At 35.6% G+C, this 22381-nt stretch overlaps 4 protein-coding genes across 4 annotated transcripts in view; 3 read left to right on the forward strand and 1 right to left on the reverse strand.

Annotated features, from left to right (window-relative positions):
• Positions 1-2221, forward strand: part of LOC100186154 (uncharacterized oxidoreductase TM_0325-like) — a 3939-nt gene extending 1718 nt beyond the window's left edge. Inside the window, exons 3-7 of the mRNA XM_009862739.3 lie at positions 280-414; positions 729-825; positions 1127-1237; positions 1452-1488; positions 1975-2221. Of these exons, the coding sequence (XP_009861041.1) occupies positions 280-414; positions 729-825; positions 1127-1237; positions 1452-1488; positions 1975-2200 (606 nt within the window). The 3' untranslated portion in view covers positions 2201-2221. The remainder of the gene's footprint in view (positions 1-279; positions 415-728; positions 826-1126; positions 1238-1451; positions 1489-1974) is intronic.
• A 1594-nt stretch (positions 2222-3815) lies between these two features.
• LOC100175957 (sarcoplasmic/endoplasmic reticulum calcium ATPase 1-like) lies at positions 3816-8937 on the forward strand. The gene is made up of 22 exons (XM_002122199.5): positions 3816-4029; positions 4094-4111; positions 4184-4266; positions 4338-4442; positions 4507-4645; positions 4709-4789; positions 4860-4945; positions 5013-5168; positions 5366-5470; positions 5541-5744; positions 5813-6004; positions 6064-6203; positions 6450-6583; positions 6641-6846; positions 6924-7107; positions 7174-7546; positions 7621-7823; positions 7890-7975; positions 8055-8188; positions 8258-8375; positions 8445-8562; positions 8646-8937. The coding sequence occupies exons 1-22, from the start codon at positions 3912-3914 to the stop codon at positions 8672-8674; spliced, it is 3012 nt and encodes a 1003-aa protein (XP_002122235.2). The 5' UTR covers positions 3816-3911; the 3' UTR covers positions 8675-8937.
• Positions 8938-12252: 3315 nt separating this feature from the next.
• On the forward strand, positions 12253-14186 carry LOC100178265 (glutathione S-transferase 1). Its single transcript, XM_002121841.4, has 4 exons — positions 12253-12496; positions 12617-12761; positions 13095-13230; positions 13654-14186. The coding sequence occupies exons 1-4, from the start codon at positions 12297-12299 to the stop codon at positions 13845-13847; spliced, it is 675 nt and encodes a 224-aa protein (XP_002121877.1). The 5' UTR covers positions 12253-12296; the 3' UTR covers positions 13848-14186.
• A 1488-nt stretch (positions 14187-15674) lies between these two features.
• LOC100180638 (sarcoplasmic/endoplasmic reticulum calcium ATPase 1-like) lies at positions 15675-20605 on the reverse strand. The gene is made up of 22 exons (XM_002119881.5): positions 20402-20605; positions 20268-20285; positions 20110-20192; positions 19938-20042; positions 19735-19873; positions 19591-19671; positions 19436-19521; positions 19208-19363; positions 19032-19136; positions 18763-18966; positions 18503-18694; positions 18310-18441; positions 17925-18057; positions 17662-17867; positions 17407-17590; positions 16968-17340; positions 16511-16713; positions 16357-16442; positions 16150-16283; positions 15962-16079; positions 15775-15892; positions 15675-15703 (listed from the first exon to the last, which is right to left on the reverse strand). The coding sequence occupies exons 1-22, from the start codon at positions 20517-20519 to the stop codon at positions 15675-15677; spliced, it is 3003 nt and encodes a 1000-aa protein (XP_002119917.1). The 5' UTR covers positions 20520-20605.
• Positions 20606-22381: the final 1776 nt, after the last annotated feature.

Raw genomic sequence — 22381 nt, forward strand, 5'->3', positions numbered from 1 at the left:
CACAACAACCTTCGGATACTATTATTACTATAATACAGTGAACACTGCAGCACGATAAGTCTAACACAAGGAAAGAAGGACACGCGGCGGCAAGGCAACTTCGGGCAACAATGCTTAGAGCGCGTAAGGCGCGATAAGTCTACAGTGAGCAGACACGATAAACAGTTTACAACAAATTATACGCGACATATAGGTTATAGTTAGTTTTTTAATTTCGGACTAATTTTTAGCTCGTACTGCAAACAAGATGTAACTTTTAACTATAAAATAATTATTTAGGTTTTAGAACTCGTTGTTGAATTGAGAGACCTCGAGCAAGTTAAAGGAATAGTGAAACAAACCATTTCCCACTTTGGAAAATTAAATGTGTTGTGCAACGTTGCTGGGGTGCTTAAAAGCAGAAGTCTGGAAAATGTAAATATATTTTTTAAACATATATAGTAGGTTGGGGGAAGTTGGGACACATTTTAACTTTATTTTCTCGTCCAATGTGGTAGTAAACAAAGAACTTTCGAAGAATTATAAAACTATATGCTCAAGACTCCCATATAAACCGTTGTTAACTGTTTAAAACACGATCAGGTTATTCGGATATTATGCGCCGAAGATGACCCATCTTCCCCCATCCTACTATATATATATATAGGAAAAAACAAAATAAATTGCTTTTCGCCTGTATTATTAAACCACAATGCGACATATGATATCCTATGTTTTATAATAAACAGGAAACACCTGAAAGATATTCGGAGCTATTTGACATCAATACACGACATGTGTTCTTCCTCACACAAGCTGCCATGCCTTATTTGGAATCCAGTAAAGGTTGGAAAAATAATAGGAATTAATACTACACCTACAGCCTATTTTTTTATAAATAAAAAATAAAAGTATGTGTAGGTTGGGGAAAGACGGGACACCTTATCATTCTATTTCTTGTCACATTTGGTAGTAAACAGAGAAAATTTAATTTTTTATTAAACCGTATCCTCACGACTTCCATTGACCGTTGTTAATTGTTTAAAACACGATCAGGATATTTAGATATTCTATGTGCTAAAGGTGTCCCATCTTCCTCCACCCTACTATAATTTTTTTTATAAATAAATTACCACATATCCACCAGGTTGCATCGTAAACGTTTCCAGCATTAACTCAACTGGACAATTTCCGCGATCACTCGCTTACAGCATGACAAAGTCAGCTATTGACCAACTGACCAAGACATTGGCTATAGGTTTGGAAATAAATATTCTTTGTTTACATGTCAGGTTTAGAACTTACGTATTCAGCGACTACCAAATTGTCGCTATACCCCCCCCTGTTTAACCCTGGTAACTTTTTTTCTTAATGTTTGTTATTGTAATCGTTATTTGTTGTTGTAAAACGCTACTGAGCTACTCTGGTGTGTTATGTTAAGATTTCAACACTAATCAATATATTTTATACAGAGTACGCTCCCAGGGGCGTGAGAGTCAACGCAGTCAAGTAAGTTGTTTCATATTTGCCTGCTTTTAACGCTTAACAAAATATGTGCAATCGCGTAGACACTAAATAGCTATGCATCCTATTTGATTGTCTTTCATTGCGTACAAATTTTCATGTCGACACTTTATCTGCACTGTTTATAATAACTTGTGTAAGCTGTGCCAATTAATTAAAAAAATACAAAATAAACATTTCTCACCGCAGAAATATATGTCGAATTTTCCTACAAATCAAGTTGAAATCAAAATTTGATCCAGATCAGCCTGTTTTTAATGCTAAAAAAATCGCCAATACTGTGCGAAATTTTGACGCAAACTTGATTTTAAAAATTGCGTTCAATACTTAACTCAAAACATTTTTTGTCAAAATTTGGTGTTGATTAAATTTTATTGAAATTTGATTAAAGTTTTTTACAGTGTAGCAGCAATTGATTTTTTAAAAAGTTTCAGTGTTAAACATAACCCTTTATAATTATCCGCATTTCAGCCCAGGGGAGACAAGCACAAATCTTCTTCTTAACAATTACAACCAGGATCCGAACAAAGTTAAGGAGCATTACAACAAATGCAACGACCAGCTACCAATGAAATCTGTGTGTATGCCAGAGGATATTGCAAACGCTATCGTATTTTTGTCATCTGTGAAAGCTCGCATGATTACTGGTCAATGTTTAAAAGTAGATGGTGCGGAAAGCATGTGCAATAACAATTAATAAAAACATCATCAAACTGTACTTTGTTTAGCAAACATTATAAGTTTTATAATTTCCCCAGCGGTCTCATTAAGTTTTTTAAATATTAACAAAATTGACTGTTTAGCTATTTTATTTAAGTTATGAAAAAAATAAAGGAACTAAAAGACGAGACATACCAACGAAAAATGAATTTTTATATATTTTATATATAGTTCAAAATTTATATATAGTTCAAATGTAATCTAAACTGACCACTAAAGTTTCAAAAACGAAACAGCTTTTGAAAACATCGCGTAATAAAAACCGACCAAAGTAAAAAAAATCGGGCGTTGGACAATGCCTAGGATTTCCCATATAGGAAAAAAAACACTAAATTCGACCCTTCCGAGTTTCTAAACTACTTAAAAAAAGGTGAAAACAATTTTCGATTTGGTGTTATAAATGTGTTTTTTTGTGAATAAAAAAATCAATTTAAGACTTGAATATATTTTAAATTTTGATTGAACCTGTAACTAGATTATGCTGATTCCACATTAGAGGGTCTTGACAACAGCTTTTGTGGTTATCTAATGCGTATAGGTTACTGAAGAAAATTGTGGAGCGTTTTTAAAACGTTGCAGTTAAAGAAATTCCTATTATACTAGGAACAAATATATATATTAGAATATGAAGTATATTTATTAAATTACGAGCCTTTCAAATTTTGGTAATAAATACCTTCAAAACTACAAACTGGGGTAAAGTGGGACACCTAATTTAAATTTTTTTATTCTAGAAAGCCCGTTAAAGGTGGCTGTACACAGTATCCGACATGCGAATTTGCTTGCGAAGTCGTATGCAAACCCATTACCGAGTTCCGCATGCGGCAGCGAAACCCGGACAAAACAGACAAAACGGGCGAATTCCGGATACTATGTACAGCCACCTTAACGATGATTTTTTCAACCTAGATTCGCACAGCTATTAAAGAAACACAATTGTCAACAACTATACACAAACAACAACCTTTCAAATAGTAAAACCTGCAACCGCGAACAATAATACTTTCGTGTAATAACATATGTAAAGTACAAATGAAAATTTGATCATAATATTGATTTTTTAGTTTTAGTTTACTTTTTGCAAGTCAAAATCCCATCGTTTGTTACCACACTTTAACCCTAAAACTAATCTGTCGGAGTTTAAAACTGGAGTTTAAAAAAGTGCGATTTTAACTAATGTTGTGTTATATTGCGTTTTATATCAAAGTCGAAAATATACTTCACGCTTGGAAGAGCAACTATAATATATAGTTTTAAATACCTTTGACAACCAGAATGAATGACCGTGAGTCGTTTTGTTAAGCCAACTATTGCTTTCAATTATATTAAGGTTTCGATATTTTTAAAAGTGGTTTAGCAATTAGTTTTCCAACAAAATAGTTCCAGTCAGTTGTAGTGCCAACAGTCTCTAACAGCCGAGGAGTGAGTATACTCACGCAACCTTTGCAGCAGTTGTCACCTCCAGGTCACACCAAGGCAAAAGGTTAACACATGGCCATTCGTAGCGGTATATTAAGACCAGTCCGCGGTTCATTCAATCACAAACCGTTTTGTAGCAGCTAAGCAGTATTCAAACAAAAGCTCAAAATTCCAATAAATATATAAAACACTTTATTAAAAATCTAAGGCATTAGGTTTTATTCAATAGATCGGGTTGTCAGTTGTACTTGAAATTAGTCCTTTACATCATGGAGGACGCTTATTGTAAAACATCGGCAGAAGTCTTAAGTTACTTCGATGTTTCCCTGACGAATGGATTAAGTGAGGAGCAAGTAAAACGAAACCGTGCGAAATATGGACCGAACGGTGAGTACTTGTAATATACTTAATTTTTTGTAGTGTGTACTAATCATTTTTATTTCCTTTTCAGAACTTCCAGCTGAAGAGGGTAAGCTAAATTGGATTTTTTTGACAAACGGTCTTAAGAACTAATATGTAAAGTAAAATCTTTATTATACAGGAAAATCTTTGTGGCAAATGGTTGTTGAACAATTCGAAGATCTTCTTGTTAGAATTCTTCTTCTTGCTGCAGTTATTTCGTTTGTAAGTTTTTGCTTAAAAAGAAAAGTTAATTTTTTGAAACAAAAGAAATTTGAAACAAAATATTTTGCCAGGTGTTGGCTTTGTTTGAAGAAGGAGAAGAAACCATAACAGCATTCGTTGAACCGTTTGTAATCTTACTTATTCTTATTGCAAATTCTATTATTGGGATATGGCAGGCAAGTAACCAAATCAACCACCGTTTAGTCTCCTTCATAGACTAATAATAAAATATACGTTTAGGAAAGAAACGCCGAGAGCGCAATCGAAGCTTTGAAAGAATATGAACCCGAGATGGGAAAGGTTGTTCGACAAGACCGAGCTGCTGTTCAACGAGTTCTTGCTCGAAATATAGTCCCTGGTGACATTGTTGAAATATCAGGTAATACAAATTTGTTTAAAACATTAAACGCGAACAGAATCAGTAACTAAAGTTGGTTTTCAGTCGGAGATAAAGTTCCAGCTGATATTCGTCTGATTGCAATCCATTCAACAACCCTCAGAGTTGACCAAGCCATCCTTACAGGTCGGTTTCACCAGCTGTTAAGAATTCAAAAAACAGGAAATTTTGCTAACCAACATTTTGAAAAATATAGGTGAGAGTGTTAGTGTGATCAAACACACAGAAGCTGTCCCAGATCCAAGAGCTGTAAACCAAGACAAGAAAAATCTGTTGTTTTCGGTACGTGCAAGAATAACCAAAGATCATATAATGCTCTTTATACTGTTTAATAAAACTTTTAAAAAAGGGAACCAATATCGCATCAGGAAAAGCTACCGGCATTGTGATTGGAACAGGAAGCAACACAGAAATTGGAAAAATCCGAGATCAGATGGCAGAGACTGAAGCAGAAAAGACACCTCTGCAACAAAAACTTGATGAGTTCGGTGAACAATTATCAAAGGTAAATATTTTGTGTCGATTATAAATATAGTAGAGAGAAAAAAATGTTCAATGAATTATAAAACCGCATCCCCACTACTCTCATAGTTAATTGAAACCACAATGGAATATTCGGATATTACGTGCTAAAGGTGTCCCATCTTCCCCTATCCTACTCATATGTTGTTTATGTTTCTTTTAACACATGTTCCATCATAGATTATTACTGTGATTTGTATTGCGGTTTGGGCAATAAACATCGGACATTTTAACGACCCAGTGCACGGTGGGTCTTGGTTGAAAGGAGCTATTTACTACTTCAAGGTAAGCAGGACATTACACAATGATTTTTATACATTAACCTCAATAATGTTTAACAACCTAATTTTTACAGATCGCTGTAGCCCTTGCTGTAGCAGCCATTCCCGAAGGATTACCAGCAGTCATCACTACTTGCTTGGCTCTTGGAACTAGTCGTATGGCAAAGAAAAACTCAATCGTCCGCAGTCTTCCATCCGTTGAAACTCTTGGTTGTACCTCCGTAATCTGCTCTGATAAAACTGGAACTCTTACTACCAACCAGATGTCTGTATGCAGGGTAAATAATAGTTATGGTTACTAATATCACAGAAGTAATATAAAATAACATTTCGTATTTTTAATTAGATGTTCGTCGTCGACAAAGTAATGGCTGACGGAGCAGATTTCCATCAGTTCAAAATCTCTGGCTCCACCTATGAACCAACCGGAGAGGTGACAAAGGATGGAAAGAAGATTCGATGCAGCGATTATGATGCTCTCACTGAATTATCCACCATATGTGCTCTCTGCAATGATTCATCGCTAGATTATAATGAGGTTTGTTGTTTAATCGACTTTTAAATGTCAATAGTTTTAACTTTGGATTTGTATTACAGTCTAAGGGAGTTTATGAAAAAGTTGGGGAAGCAACCGAAACCGCTCTCACAGTACTTTGCGAAAAGATGAACGTCTTCAATACCGATCTCACTTCGTTAAATAAATCTGAAAGATCGGTTCCTTGCAACGCGGTAAGTTTGTAGTAGGATGATATAGTAGGGTGGGGGGATGGGACACCCTGTGTCTCTATTTTCTCGTCCCATTTAGTAGTAAGTAAGGATCTTTTAAAGAATTATTAAACTATACCTCACGACTCCCATAGATCGTTGTTATTTGTGTAAAACACGATCAGGATATTTGGATGTCATGTGCTAAAAGTGTCCCATCTCCCCCCACCCTGGTCTATGGTAACAGGTTCTAGATATACTAATTTGTCTCCATTCAGGTTATTAAAAAGCATGATGAAGAAGGAGTTTACTCTTGAGTTCTCGCGAGACCGAAAATCAATGAGCTCTTACTGCCGAACAACAGCTCCATCTTCTATTGGACCCAAAATGTTTGTCAAAGGAGCACCAGAAGGTAAATATCAGTAAGCAATTGTATTTTGCAATGGTCAATATATTACCATTATTATAGGAGTACTGGACCGATGCACACACGTTCGAGTAGGAACACAACGAGTTCCAATGACTTCGGAAATCAAACAGAAGATCCAAAGCTTGGTAAAAGATTACGGAACCGGACGTGACACGCTAAGATGCTTGGCCTTGGGAACTATTGACACTCCACCAAGCCCAAGTCAGATGAATCTTGGAGACTCGACTAAATTCGTCGAGTATGAGGTGAACACCCACACAGCACATATGTGGTTTCTCTAAATATTCAATTACGTAAATCTAAAGTACAAATATGTTAACAGACTGGCATCACCTTTGTTGGAATCGTTGGAATGCTTGACCCACCTCGTCTTGAAGTATTTCAAGCAGTTCAGGATTGTAGAAACGCTGGAATTCGCGTCATTGTCATTACCGGTGATAACAAAGCAACTGCAGAAGCAATCTGCCGACGTATTGGTGTCTTCGGTGAAGATGAAGATACAACAGGTTTGAGTTTATATGCAACCGCGAAACATTCATATCTTTACTATAAGTAACACCGTCGTTTACCAGGAATGGCATACACTGGACGGGAGTTTGATAACCTTAGTGTTGCTGAGCAAGCCAAAGCTTGTTTACGAGCTCGTCTCTTTGCTCGAGTGGAACCAGCTCACAAGAGCAAGATCGTTGAATATCTACAAGCCAATGGTGACGTAACCGCTATGACCGGTGATGGTGTTAACGATGCTCCAGCATTGAAGAAAGCTGAGATTGGAATCGCGATGGGAAGTGGTACCGCGGTCGCTAAAAGTGCTTCTGACATGGTGTTGGCTGATGACAACTTCACCTCCATCGTAGCAGCGGTAGAAGAAGGTCGTGCAATCTACAACAACATGAAGCAATTCATTCGTTATCTCATTTCCTCAAACATCGGAGAAGTCGTTTGGTATGTTTAGTTTAATCTATCGTACATTAATTAACTATCTATATACATAGTATAATAAATCGAAATGATTTCAGTATTTTCCTCGCCGCCGCTCTTGGAGTTCCCGAAGCTTTGATTCCCGTCCAACTTTTGTGGGTGAACCTCGTCACTGATGGACTCCCTGCTACTGCTCTTAGCTTTAACCCAGCTGATCTTGACATCATGGAGAAAGCTCCTCGATCTACCAAAGATTCTTTGATTAACGGATGGCTCATGCTCCGTTATTGTGTTGTTGGAGGTAAGGATTGTATAGTTGATATTTAATATAAAGCTGACAATTTTATTTCAATTTGTATTTGAACAGGATACGTTGGATTTGGAACTGTTGGTGCTTCTCTCTGGTGGTTTATGTATGCTCCTAACGGACCCCAACTCACATGGTGGCAAATTGTAAGTTCCGTCATACCATATAGGTTACTGGAAGGAATTTCACAACCATATCGTTCTAACCATCTTGAACTATCTACAGACTCATTTTATGTCGTGCTCAACACAACCTGAAGATTTCGAAGGAATTAGTTGTAAGATTTTCGAGGATCCTCACCCAATGACAATGGCTCTATCTGTGTTGGTCGTGATCGAGTTGTGTAATGCCCTAAATAGGTAACTTATTTACCAGCAAATGCATGAATTTCAATAATGGTGTATGTATAACATGTCGTTTGTATTCAGTGTTTCAGAGAACCAATCCTTGCTTCGTATGCCACCATGGCAAAACGTGTGGTTGATCGGTGCAATCGTTCTTTCTCTTTCTCTTCACTTTGTGATTCTTCATGTCGATCCACTCCCGGTAAATATTTGCAACAAAATCTATTATATTCCCATTTGTACGGCCCGGTAAATCATCAATAACTTTTAGATGGTTTTCCAAATCTGTCCCCTGGACTTCACTGAGTGGTTGGTGGTTTTGAAAATCTCGCTTCCAGTTATTTTCGTTGACGAGGGATTAAAATGGATTGCAAGAAACTACGTTGAAGGTTTGTTACACAATGATGCGGATGCATGAGCATATTTCCATAGTTAACCCGACTCTATAACTAACCCCCTTTTAATTTCTTAGTAACACCTGATTTGAAGAAGACACAATAGATGTTGCCTCTGATTCCTGCATCAAATTCTACAGAATACCTAAACTCTAGAAAATTTATAATTCATCTCATGCCAATGTCTATGTGCGTTGTGCACAACCACATATGTTAGAACCAATTATTTATTTGTTTGTTGAACAAAACACGCCGTCACCACACAACTTAAACCATGACTTATCTTGATTTCAATAAATTATGATTTTATGTCGGTAAAACTGTGCTTTTTGGTAATTGCTTAAAGAAATAAACTCTAAAGTCCAAATATTTACCTGTTTATTATTTATACTCAGCTAGGGATATTTTTAGTCAAACGCTTAACACGGAGGAATGTAATACTTGCAACTTCTACTAGGAAGTCTACTAGGAAGTTGCAAGTATTACATTCCACTAGGAAGTTGCAAGTATTACATTCCTCCGTGTGATCTGTTTCAGACAAGCTAATAAACTTTTAAAATGCATATTATCTTTGATATAGCCAATGTCTGTTAAAAATAACACTAAAATAATTACTTTTGTAAATACGATTACGTAGATCATAAAAATAACAATAACACAAACATGTGTATATTTGTAAAGATGATGAATTTACATAAAAAAAATTAGTCACGTAAATATAAATGCAAAGAAATCTAAAATGTAAATAAAAAAAATCTTTTGTTTATACAATAGTTCATATTAAATGCAGAGTTAGTGTGCCTAAATCCAAGGATATAATAAATATTTTAAGTTTGTTCTGGTGGTCGCGAATCTCTTTAAACCCAGATTGCAATCAACCTTTAGTTCTGTGGGGTAAAGCGGGACACTTTAAAGAGGCATACCAACAAAAAATTAAAAAATTGTGTATTTATTGAATGCTCAAATGTGATTTACCATCAAAGTTTCAAAATACAAAACAGCGTTTGGAAAAAATGAGTTTCAAACCGCAAATTCGACCGCTTGATTGAAATAAAATGGCTACAGCGCAATGCATTGGATTTTCAATTTTATTTATTCCCCCCAAAAAACATTTATTATACCAAATCCAAAATAAAATTTGATTTTCTTTAGTAGTTGAAAAACTAAAAACGGTCTAAGTTCAGTGCATTTTTTTCTTATGGGAGGTCCCATGCAATAATTGTCGAAACATGCAACCGATTATTTTTACTCCAGCAATCTTTTTTTAAAGCTGTATTGTTTTAGGAAACTTTAATGGTACCTATAGGCCACCTTTGAGCATCTCTATCAATATGCAATTTTTCATTTTTTGAAGGTATGCCCCTTCAAGCACATAATATCCACATTATATAATCTTTTAATTATTTAGCAATGATGGTAAGAGGTCGTGAAGATACGTTTTTATAATTCTTTAAATGTTCTTTGTTTACCATCAAAAGGACGAAAAAATAAAATGAAAAGGCGTCCCATCTTCCTGGTTTAAGAATCCCATATCACACTTGTTTAACATATTGCAATCCATTCAACAACCCTCAGAGTTGATCAAGCCATCCTTACAGGTCGGTTTTAACAAATTTATGTGTTTTAATATATTTTTTTAATCGTCTGTTAATAAGTGACGATAGTTCTAATTTGTAGAATCACACGAAACCATTTCATTATTTATTTTTGAAAATATTGGACCATTTAAGGGCCCGTCTTACTCCTACCCTAATGAACACACGGCCTAGGATTACACAACTGCTCAGAAAAAAAGAGTCCCATTGAGGCAAACAATGCCCATTATAATGCATTGTTTGGCTATGTCTTACGGACTTACAATCCCACTTTATTATATGTGTATTTAAATTCGTTTTATTTTAAGTGTTTAATCTTCCGCTCTTTGGTAGTGTTTTGTTTGCTTCATTTAATTATTCTAATACTATATTTTATTAACAGGCCTCTGTGCGCGTTGTTGAAAAACTGTTACTTTTGTTGAATGAATGAAAACTGTTGTGTTGGGTGCGCTGATGCTGAGTCGTGTGGATGTGTGTCTGGTGGGCACCTTGTTAATTATAAGACCGCAATTCAGTGGAACTCACAATATTCAAGTTAGTTGTGGTCACGCTATTAAAATACAGTAGATGGGGGAAGATGGGACACTTTTTACCTCTATTTTCTCGTCCCATTTAGTAGTAAACAAAGAACATTTAAAGAAATATGAAACTATGTTTTTAGGACTCTCATGGACCGTTGTTAATTGTTTAAAACACGATCAGGATATTTGGATATTATGTGCTAAAGGTATCCCATCTTTCCCCACCCTACTATATGTTAAGCCGGTTTGCCCATTAACGTGTTCGCGTATACGGTTCCAGTAATCTGAATGTGAATGAATTAATGAATGTAACTTACTTTATCCTTACGTGGCCGGAAAACGACAGTCGTTATCACACGGGTTTAGCACCTCGTGCCAGCTTACGAGTTATGTATGTTACTTTGTGGGTGATTCTATACTTCGAACTTTAAATGTAGTTGTTCTTATCTGGGCGATAAGATTAATATTCATTTCCGGAACGTGAAAATATACTTTTAAATGTCGGTCCAACATAATAATTATATTTTTGTGTTTGAAAATGTAATTATTAAGTAGCGTGATGGAAGACATTTAGGACATAGTATCCAAATATCCTGATCGTGTTTTAAACAATTAACAACGGTCTATGCTGGGAGTCGTATGGATACGGTTTTATAATTCTTCAAATGTTCTTTGCTTAATTCCAAACGAGACGAGACAATAGAATGAAAGTTGTCCCATCTCCCCCCACCCTACTGTTAGGTATTAAACATACTTTTTCGCTCGCAGGGCGATATTTGTTCAGACGCATATTCCCCTGTACCGTTGCAGATGTTGCCCAATATACCAACTTCCTCGTGAGATAAATCATCTCAATCATTCATCCAGCTGCTGAAATATTTATTAGTGTTAGGTCTACTTATTGTAAAACGTAAAGAAAAATAACGCATGTTTAGTGGTAGACAACCTATATGTGACAAAATCAACTATATCATCACAATTTATACGCATTATTATAGTAGGTAGGAAGAAGATGGGACACCTTTTCATTCAATATTGTCGTGCCAAAACCGTATCCTCACGACTACCGCAAGCCTGTGTTTATTGTTTAAAACACGATTAAGGATATCTGGATATTATGTGCTAAAGATGTCCCAACTTCCATCACCCTATACCCCATTAGAAGCTATACTCTTTACAAACTTTTATAACAGAATAAATAACTAGTTTATGCAAAATGACAAAGGCATTTAAATAATATGAGTATTTACCCTAAACGGGTTACTTTTTGATTGTGACTTTTGTAATATTAAAAATAAAAGTTTAAAGTTCCAAAAAAACTGGAGAGGCACACACGGTACATCGGAATGACTTGGCAGTTTTCGCTTTTCTTGAACAAATATTTGACTAATCAGTTGGTCGTTAGGCAATGTACGTTCGCGACATTTTATTGTGGTGGAATCAAACACACAGAAGGGTGTAATTACAGCTTTAGTCTACTCAATGTATTACTGCAGAGAGAATTTAGTACCATTTTATAAAATAACGTTTATCTTATGAATAAGCGGTGTTTTTTTTAAAGGACAGTAACTAAAATACAATTCTTGGCAGATAAAATCAGTTAAGGTTTAAAATGGTTATTACACTTTATCATGCTAAAATCAGTCCGCCAAGCAGAGGCGTTCTGATGACCATCAGAGCACTGGGACTTAATTGTGAAATTAAAGAAATTTCCCTTTTTACTGGCGAGCAGTATGGAGACGAATACAAAAAAATCAATCCGAGGTCGAAAGTTCCAGCGCTGGTAGATGGTGATATTACTGTGTGTGAAAGGTTTGTTCCTTAAAACGTCTCTGTTGCCGTTTGTTGCTTTGTTATAATTAAACATTGTTTTAACGTGTGACTTCTCAATTAATATTAATTCTAAACCATCTTATATTTTGTAATCTGCAGTCGCGCCATTGCTTGTTACTTGTGCAACAAATATGCGAAAGGTGACAAGGCTTCATTATATCCAAGCGATGCTAATGCGAGGGCAATTGTTGACATGCAACTTTATGCTGGTGAATGGGCGGCACAAAATTACTTGACATACCTCGTAAGTGAAGCATAATTGTGTATTGCATTTGTCGTTTTAGTGATTTAATTATTATCTCGTAACTTGGCAAGTCGATTTGTTATAACATAGAGATTTTCTATAATGGTCCTTTAATCCGCAATATTTTCCGTTGGGAGCAAATATGTAAACTAGAAAGCATATAAACCATACATAAGGATTCGATGCTCGATTTTGCGTGCATGTTGTTTAGAAATACTCTTAACAGCCAATGCTCCAACGCAGGCGGTCAACCACATATGTAATAACTAGTAAATGGGTAACTTATAGTATATAGTTCCATTTGCAAATGTTTAATATAAGTAAAAAACACAGAATCCCGCCGGAGTTTTCAGAAGAGGGGAAAAACCAAAATATGAAACAGAGCCACAAGTAAAAGATTCTCTGACGTATACAGAAAATCTTTTGAAAAAACACAAGTTTATTGCTGGCGACAATCTTACTATTGCAGGTATGACAACCTATATGTTTCAAACAAGTGTGAGATGGGTTTCTAAAACCTGAGCTTTCGAGACTAGGAGTTAATTAACATAAAACAATTATATAGTAGAATGGGGAGCATGGGACGCATTTTTATTCTTTTTTTTCTATTTGGTAGTAAAAAAAAATCAAAGTGTTTTAAAGCCTTTGATAATTGTTTAAAACACGATCAATATACTTGGATATTATGTGCTCATAAGATCCCGTATCGCCCCACATATGTCTCGAATTACCCCACAGTATATGTTGATTGCACTCTAGGTTTAAAAAACTCAAAACTACCACAACAACTTTCAAAATTAAACTATTTATTGAATCCTTGGATTTAAGCACACTAACTCTGCATTTCATATGAAGCATTATATCAACAATGATATTTTTATTTGCATTTTAGATTTCTTTTCGTTTACGGACGTTTTATTTTTGGATCTGGTGAATTTTTCCCTTGATGATTTCCCTCTCGTTAAAGCCTGGATGCAAAATATTAAAAGTTTATTATACACCAGCGAAGTTAACGACGAGGGGTTAAAACTCGGAAAAGATGGTTTTGAAGCGAAATTGAACCCACCAAAAGAAACTGGGTTTTAAAGCAAATGTATCTTATGTATGTAGCAAAGTAAATATATAAATTGTAGAAATGCTGCATACCGTTGTGTCAATTTCAAATTAATTCTCAAAATAATGTTAATTCACTCAATACACGATAAACAATTTGTTTGTGGGTTTTTATTTGTTGAATAAGTAACACTGTACATCGCCGACGAACAAAAAAAGCATACGCGGTGTACCAAAGTGTACGGGTAGCGGGTTATTAATTAAATACACACAGGAGAGCACAGTGTAAACATTGTAGCCAATAGAAGTAAATTTTACTGTAGTATGCATATGTCAATCAAATACGATTTGTCTTATGAAAAGTTTTGTAAGCCGTATAAGAAATAAGCGACTGATGTCTATAACTTAATTAATGCTCTCCACTTGATGAATATATACAGATGTATTGGCGATAACGCAAATTATAAACGATAGCCGGATTCCAACAATAACCAAAAATAACAGCCACAGCAACCAGATAGAGCCAAAGAGATCCACAGAGAGAGAGAGAAAGAGGGAGAGAGCCCGAGAGAGAGATTAAAAAACAGTTATGTTCAGTCGCTTATTCAAATAGAATATTGTTAATAGCTGAACACATAATAACTAAATCTTAAACAGTTACGCTAAATTGCGATGCTAACAGAACCATGCAAGAACCTATACTGAAACGCAGACTAGAGAGAAGGCGTTCGCATAACGAAGACAGGAGAAAGGCAATAAATAAGCAAGTCAGACGGTGGCGCTAGACAGTCAGTAAAATAGTAATTATTGGAGTTAACAATTATATTATAATTAGCCGTAAGATATAAAGTATTGAATCATAAACGCACCTTTTAAAGTCAAATACCTAAACAATTAAAATGTAGGGCAAGTAAAACACCAAGTAAAAAGGATTTTTTTAAAACTTATTTTGCAAATTGTGTTTAACCCAACACATTTAAGCTAGTTTCTTTACCAAATAAAAGTTGTATAGTCAAGTAAAATTAGTATAGCATTGTGCTTAATGCAATCATAAACTATGCCAAATTGACCCCTGACTTGTTCTCATGTCCATATCTTAGTTGTTCTTACAAAACAAACTAATTTTTTTAATCAAACTGTACGAAATATTTTGGCCTATTTCATTACACTATGATATACTCGATTAATGATTCAAAATCGCAGACTACAAAACTTTAACGTAGTTTAACAAGCGTTCAAAATAAGAAGCTTAGTATTTTGCCTTTTTAGCCATTGAAAAAATGTTATAGTCTAAATTTTAATACTTAACAACAGTATTTGCCTTTGTCACGCCATTTGTTAGATCGAAAGAACACTACCGAATATACAGTCTATCATTAAATTGGTACACGGTAAAACGAAATTTTAAAAAGGTATTCCACCACACTCGGTGTACCATCCTGCCCGATCAAAATATATTACATAATTTATAAATCACCAATTGGATTCAGAAAATTCACACGTTTGAGTTCATAATTACTCTTGGAAATGTGCGAAAGATGTCGTTTAAACTGGTCGCACACTGAACAATGTTTTATAACTGAGTATAAATGATAAACAGGTAAATATTTGGACTTTACAGTTTATTTCTTTAAGCAATTACCAAAAGGCACAGTTTTACCGACATAACATAAATATTTATCTAAATCAAGATAAGTCAAGTTGTGTGGTGACGCGTGTTTTGTTCAACAAACAAATAAATAATTGATTCTAACATATGTGGTTGTGCACAACGCACATAGACATTGGCATGAGATGAATTATAAATTTTCTAGAGTTTGGGTATTCTGTAGAAACCAATGCAGGAATCAGAGGCAACATCTATTGTGTCTTCTTCAAATCAGGTGTTACTAAGAAATTAAAAGGCAAGGTTCGTCAGAGTCGGGTTAACTATAAAAAGATGCATCATTAAGTAACAAACCTTCAACGTAGTTTCTTGCAATCCATTTTAATCCCTCGTCAACGAAAATAACTGGAAGTGAGATTTTTAAAACCACCAACCACTCAGTGAAGTCCAGGGGACAGATTTGGAAAACCATCTAAAAGTTATTGATGGTTTACCGGGCCGTACAAATGGGAATAGAATCGATTTTGTTGCAAATATTTACCGGGAGTGGATCGACATGAAGAATCACAAAGTGAAGAGTAAGAGAGAGAACGATGGCACCGATCAACCACACGTTTTGCCATGGTGGCATACGGAACAAGGATTGGTTCTCCGAAACACTATAAATGTAAAGATATGTTACATAAACTATTGTTGATATTCATTCATTCGCTGGTGAATGAGTTTTACCTGTTCAAAGCATTGCACAACTCGATGACGACCAACACAGATAGAGCCATCGTCATTGGGTGAGGATCCTCGAAAATCTTGCAAGTAATTCCTTCGAAATCTTCAGGTTGAGTTGAGCACGACATGAAATGGGTCTGTAGATAGACAAAGATGATTACAACAATATACTTGTACTATTTCTACATCTCTGTAAGGGATAAAACTTACAATTTGCCACCAAGTGAGCTGGGGTCCGTTAGGGGCATACATAAACCACCACAGTGATGCACCAACGGTTCCAAATCCGACGTATCCTGTTCAAATATATAAATATAAATAAAAGTTTAAACTTTGTATAAAATACCAGCGAAAAATTCTTTACCTCCAACGACGCAATAGCGGAACATAAGCCATCCGTTAATCAAAGAATCTTTGGTGGATCGAGGAGCTTTTTCCATGATGTCAAGATCAGCTGGGTTGAAGCTAAGAGCAGTAGCAGGGAGTCCATCAGTGACGAGGTTCACCCACAAAAGTTGGACGGGAATCAGAGCTTCGGGAACTCCAAGAGCAGCGGCCAGAAAAATGCTAAAATCAATTGGATTTTTAGATTGTATAGTATATAGTTGACTAGAATGGGATTCTACCATTAGCAGCTAAAATCCATATATCCTGATCGTGTTTTAACAATTAACAATGCTCTTTTGGAGGCGCGGGGCCACAGTTTCAATGTTCTGTAGGCATTCTTTATTTACTACGAAATGCGATAAGAAAGAGAATGAAAAAAATGTTTCTTATTCTCTCCATTTACCCTACTATAAACATAAGTCAAACTAAATTACCAGACGACTTCTCCGATGTTTGAGGAAATGAGGTAACGAATGAATTGCTTCATGTTGTTGTAGATTGCTCTACCTTCTTCAACCGCTGCTACGATGGAGGTGAAGTTGTCATCAGCCAATACCATGTCGGAAGCACTTTTAGCGACCGCGGTACCACTTCCCATCGCGATTCCAATCTCAGCTTTCTTCAATGCTGGAGCATCGTTAACACCATCACCGGTCATAGCGGTTACGTCACCATTGGCTTGTAGATATTCAACGATCTTGCTCTTGTGAGCTGGTTCCACTCGAGCAAAGAGACGAGCTCGTAAACAAGCTTTAGCTTGCTCAGCAACACTAAGATTATCAAACTCCCGCCCAGTATATGCCATTCCTGGTAAACGACGGCGTTACTTATAGTAAAGGTATGAATGTTTCGCGGTTGCATATAAACTCAAACCTGTTGTATCTTCATCTTCACCGAAGACACCAATACGTCGGCAGATTGCTTCTGCAGTTGCTTTGTTATCACCGGTGATGACAATGACACGAATTCCAGCGTTTCTACAATCCTGAACTGCTTGAAATACTTCAAGACGAGGTGGGTCAAGCATTCCAACGATTCCAACAAAGGTGATGCCAGTCTGTTAACATATTTGTTATAGATTTACTTTTGAATATTAGAGAAAACCACATATATGTTATTAAACTTCACCTCATACTCGACGAATTTAGTCGAATCTCCAAGATTCATCTGACTTGGGCTTGGGGGAGTGTCAATAGTTCCCAAGGCCAAGCATCTTAGCGTATCACGTCCAGTTCCGTAATCTTTTACCAAGCTTTGGATCTTCTGTTTGATTTCCGAAGTCATTGGAACTCGTTGTGTTCCTACTCGAACGTGTGTGCATCGGTCCAGTACTCCTATAACATTGGTAAAATATTAGCTGTTGCAAAATACAATTGCTTACTGATATTTACCTTCTGGTGCTCCTTTGACAAACATTTTGGGTCCAATAGAAGATGGAGCTGTTGGTCGGCAGTAAGAGCTCATTGATTTTCGGTCTCGCGAGAACTCAAGAGTAAACTCTTTCTTCATCATGCTTTTGATAACCTGAATGGAGATAAATTTAACATATCTAGAACCTGTTAACGTATAGCAGAGTGGGGGGAGTCACTTTTAGCACATAACATCCAAATATCCTGGTCATGTTTTACACAAATAACAACCGTCTATGGAAGTCGTGAGGTATAGTTGTATAATTCTTTAAATGATCTTTATTTACTATTAAATGGGACAAGAAAACAGAGACATAAATTGTCCCATCTCCTCCCACCCTACTATATCATCCTACTACAAACTTACCGCGTTGCAAGGAACCGATCTTTCAGATTTATTTAACGAAGTGAGATCAGTGTTGAAGACGTTCATCTTTTCGCAAAGTACTGTGAGAGCGGTTTCGGTTGCTTCTCCAACTTTTTCATAAACTCCCTTAGACTGTAATACAAATCCAAAGTTAAAACTAATGGAACTTACTAAAGTCTGTTCAACAACTAACCTCATTATAATCTAGCGATGAATCATTGCAGAGAGCACATATGGTGGATAATTCAGTGAGTGCATCATAATCGCTGCATCGAATCTTCTTTCCATCCTTTGTCACCTCTCCGGTTGGTTCATAGGTGGAGCCAGAGATTTTGAACTGATGGAAATCTGCTCCGTCAGCCATCACTTTGTCGACGACGAACATCTAATTAAAAATACGAAATGTCATTTTATATAACTTGTGTGATATTTGTAACCATAACTATTATTTACCCTGCATACAGACATCTGGTTGGTAGTAAGAGTTCCAGTTTTATCGGAGCAGATTACCGAGGTACAACCAAGAGTTTCAACGGATGGAAGACTGCGGACGATTGAGTTTTTCTTTGCCATACGACTAGTTCCAAGAGCCAAGCAAGTAGTGATGACTGCTGGTAATCCTTCGGGAATGGCTGCTACAGCAAGGGCTACAGCGATCTGTACAAATTAGGTTGTTAAACATTATTGAGGTTAATGTATAGAAAATATTATCTCCCGCTTACCTTGAAGTAGTAAATAGCTCCTTTCAACCACGATCCTCCGTGCACTGGGTCGTTAAAATGTCCGATGTTTATTGCCCAAACCGCAATACAAATCACAGTAATAATCTACGTGATGGAAAATGTGTTTAGAGGAAATATAAGCAGCATATATTTATAATCGACAAAAAAATATCTACCTTTGATAATTGTTCACCGAACTCATCAAGTTTTTGTTGCAGAGGTGTCTTTTCTGCTTCAGTCTCTGCCATCTGATCTCGGATTTTTCCGATTTCTGTGTTGCTTCCTGTTCCAATCACAATGCCGGTAGCTTTTCCTGATGCGATGTTCGTTCCCTGTTAATTAAATTTTTCATTAAAACAGCTGAAAGAGCTTTATATATAATCTTTGGTTATTATTGCACGTACCGAAAACAACATATTTTTCTTGTCTTGGTTCACAGCTCTTGGATCTGGGACAGCTTCTGTGTGTTTGATCACACTAACACTTTCACCTAATTTTTCAAAATGATGGTTAGCAAAATTTCCTGTTTTTTGAATTCTTAACAGCTGGTGAAACCGACCTGTAAGGATGGCTTGGTCAACTCTGAGGGTTGTTGAATGGATTGCAATCAGACGAATATCAGCTGGAACTTTATCTCCGACTGAAAACCAACTTTAGTTACTAAATCTGTTCGCGTTTAATGTTTTAAACAAACTTGTATTACCTGATATTTCAACAATGTCACCAGGGACTATATTTCGAGCAAGAACTCGTTGAACAGCAGCTCGGTCTTGTCGAACAACCTTTCCCATCTCGGGTTCATATTCTTTCAAAGCTTCAATTGCGCTCTCGGCGTTTCTTTCCTAAACGTATATTTTATTATTAGTTTATGAAAGAGACTAAACGGTGGTTGATTTGGTTACTTGCCTGCCATATCCCAATAATAGAATTTGCAATAAGAATAAGTAAGATTACAAACGGTTCAACGAATGCTGTTATGGTTTCTTCTCCTTCTTCAAACAAAGCCAACACCTGGCGAAATATTTTGGTTGGGTTTTCTTAAAACTTTGCAGTTTTATTTTTTTGAGCAAAAACTTACAAATGAAATAATTGCAGCAAGAAGAAGAATTCTAACAAGAAGATCTTCGAATTGTTCGACAACCATTTGCCACAAAGATTTACCTGTGTAACAACCACCATCAAAATATAAATAAAGTTATGTCTATATTTTTTTTTAAAACTGTTAAATTGCCTTACCTTCTTCAGCTGGTAGTTCTGAAAAAATAAAATAAAACCGGTTAGTACATAATTAAAAATAACTAAAGTTAAGTATAATTTACTATAATTTATAATACATAACCTGTTATATATACGACTGTACAAGTTCTTACCGTTCGGTCCATATTTCGCACGATTTCGTTTTACTTGCTTCTCACTTAATCCATTCGTCAGGGAAACATCGAAGTAACTTAAGACTTCTGCCGATGTTTTACAATAAGCGTCCTCCATGATGTAAATGACTAATTTCAAGTACAACTGACACAACTCGATCTATTGAATAAAACCTAATGCCTAAGGGAGCATTTATTACAAAATTGTTATTAATCAGTAATGTAATTTTATAGTGTGGAGGAAGATAGGGCACCTTTTCATTCTATTTTTTGTCCCAATTTAGCAAACAAAGAACATTCAAACAATTATGAAACCGGAAAGTTTCCACGACTTCCATAGACCGTTGTTAATTGTTTATTATTTTATACTCTATTTGCTAATGGTGGTAAACCAACGCATCAGTAATATAGTACTGTGGGGTAAGATGGGACACCTTACCCACATAATATTTAAATATCCTGATCGTGTTTGAAACCAGTAACAACGGTCTATGAGAGTCGTGAGAATACGCAATTTTATAATTCTTTAAAAGTTCTTTGTTTACTACCAAATGAGACTAGAAAATACAGTGAAAGGTATCCCATCTTCCCCCACCCTATTACAGATCTGCTGTCTGTCTACAGTTCTTTTCCGCAAAAAGTAAATAAAGCTGATGAGTTCCTCATGTTAACGCAATACTGCTTTGAGTGAAGTCAAAGCTATTGCTTGTGTTATATATGCCGACTCGCGCCTTTTGCCCATCACATGTCAGACTTTAATACGTAGGTGACAACTGCTGCAGGAGTTGCTGCTAATTGAGACCTCATGCTGAACTCCTGATTATAGGTGCAAATTCTAAATCTACAGAATCTAAGCTATATTCACACGTGAGTTAACAGACTAGTTTATTTATTCTGCCAGCTATGTTTCCTCGCTGTTTAAATTTGTTTAATGACAAACTTTAAGTATCGTGACGTTTTATGTATTATGGTCAAATGTCATGATGCTAACGTATAGTGCCAAGGTGTAAGATAGGACACCTTTAGCACATAATAGCCAAATATCGTGATCGTGTTTTAAACAATTAGGCAAGGATTTCCATAGTCACACAATGATGTATGCGACGATCATAAACTGAAAGTTCTTTGTGTAGCTCTTATTAGTTATTTTCCATTTACTTTACTATATAGTGAATGTCCCTTATGAAAAACCAATGATATATTTTTCGCTGAATTTTAAGCAGATGAGTTTATATAATTTCGTTTAACGGGAGAAAGGTTCGCGGCTGTGTTAAAACTCATTTAGCAGTTTATTTTAAATATATATATATATATATAATATACACAATCTCATCCGCACGATTTAACGCACAACTTAAACTAAAATAAATACTTATATTGGGACCAGGCAAATATTTCATTAAAAAATTAAATGTTGAAAAAACGTTTACAAAACAACAAAACAACATCATTAAAGTAACACTTTCGCTGTTTTCGAATAAAAACATTTTGTTTTATTTCTGAGATATTGCTTCAGACAAAATAAAAGGTTTACGAAGCAAAATATTACTTTAATTGAGTTTTAGATACTAGGGAAAAAACAAAGATTGGACATTACAAGAATATATTTGTGTTTTTTCTGCGTTAAATAAAACATTTTTTTTTTTATGAAAACTTAAATAATATATAGTAGGGTGGCTGAAGATGGGACACCTTGACAAACAAAACAATTGTAAAATTTGTTTTACGATTTTTTTTAAATTTCCTTTTTACGGACCCTATTTAGTGATAATCAGAAAAAAAACTGTTACAGAATTATTGGACAGTATCATCACGATTTAATATAGCGCGCGTCAAAGCCGATTATTACTGTTGTTAAATATAACAAAATATGTTAAACAGAAACAGTATTTTTTGAACAGGTAAAAAATTGCAAAAAAAAAAAAAATATCGTTTTAAAGTTATAAATATATTATATAAACTTTAAAATATACATGGCAA

The sequence above is a fragment of the Ciona intestinalis genome, unplaced genomic scaffold, assembly GCF_000224145.3.
Source record: "Ciona intestinalis unplaced genomic scaffold, KH HT000034.2, whole genome shotgun sequence".
NCBI lineage: Eukaryota > Metazoa > Chordata > Ascidiacea > Phlebobranchia > Cionidae > Ciona > Ciona intestinalis.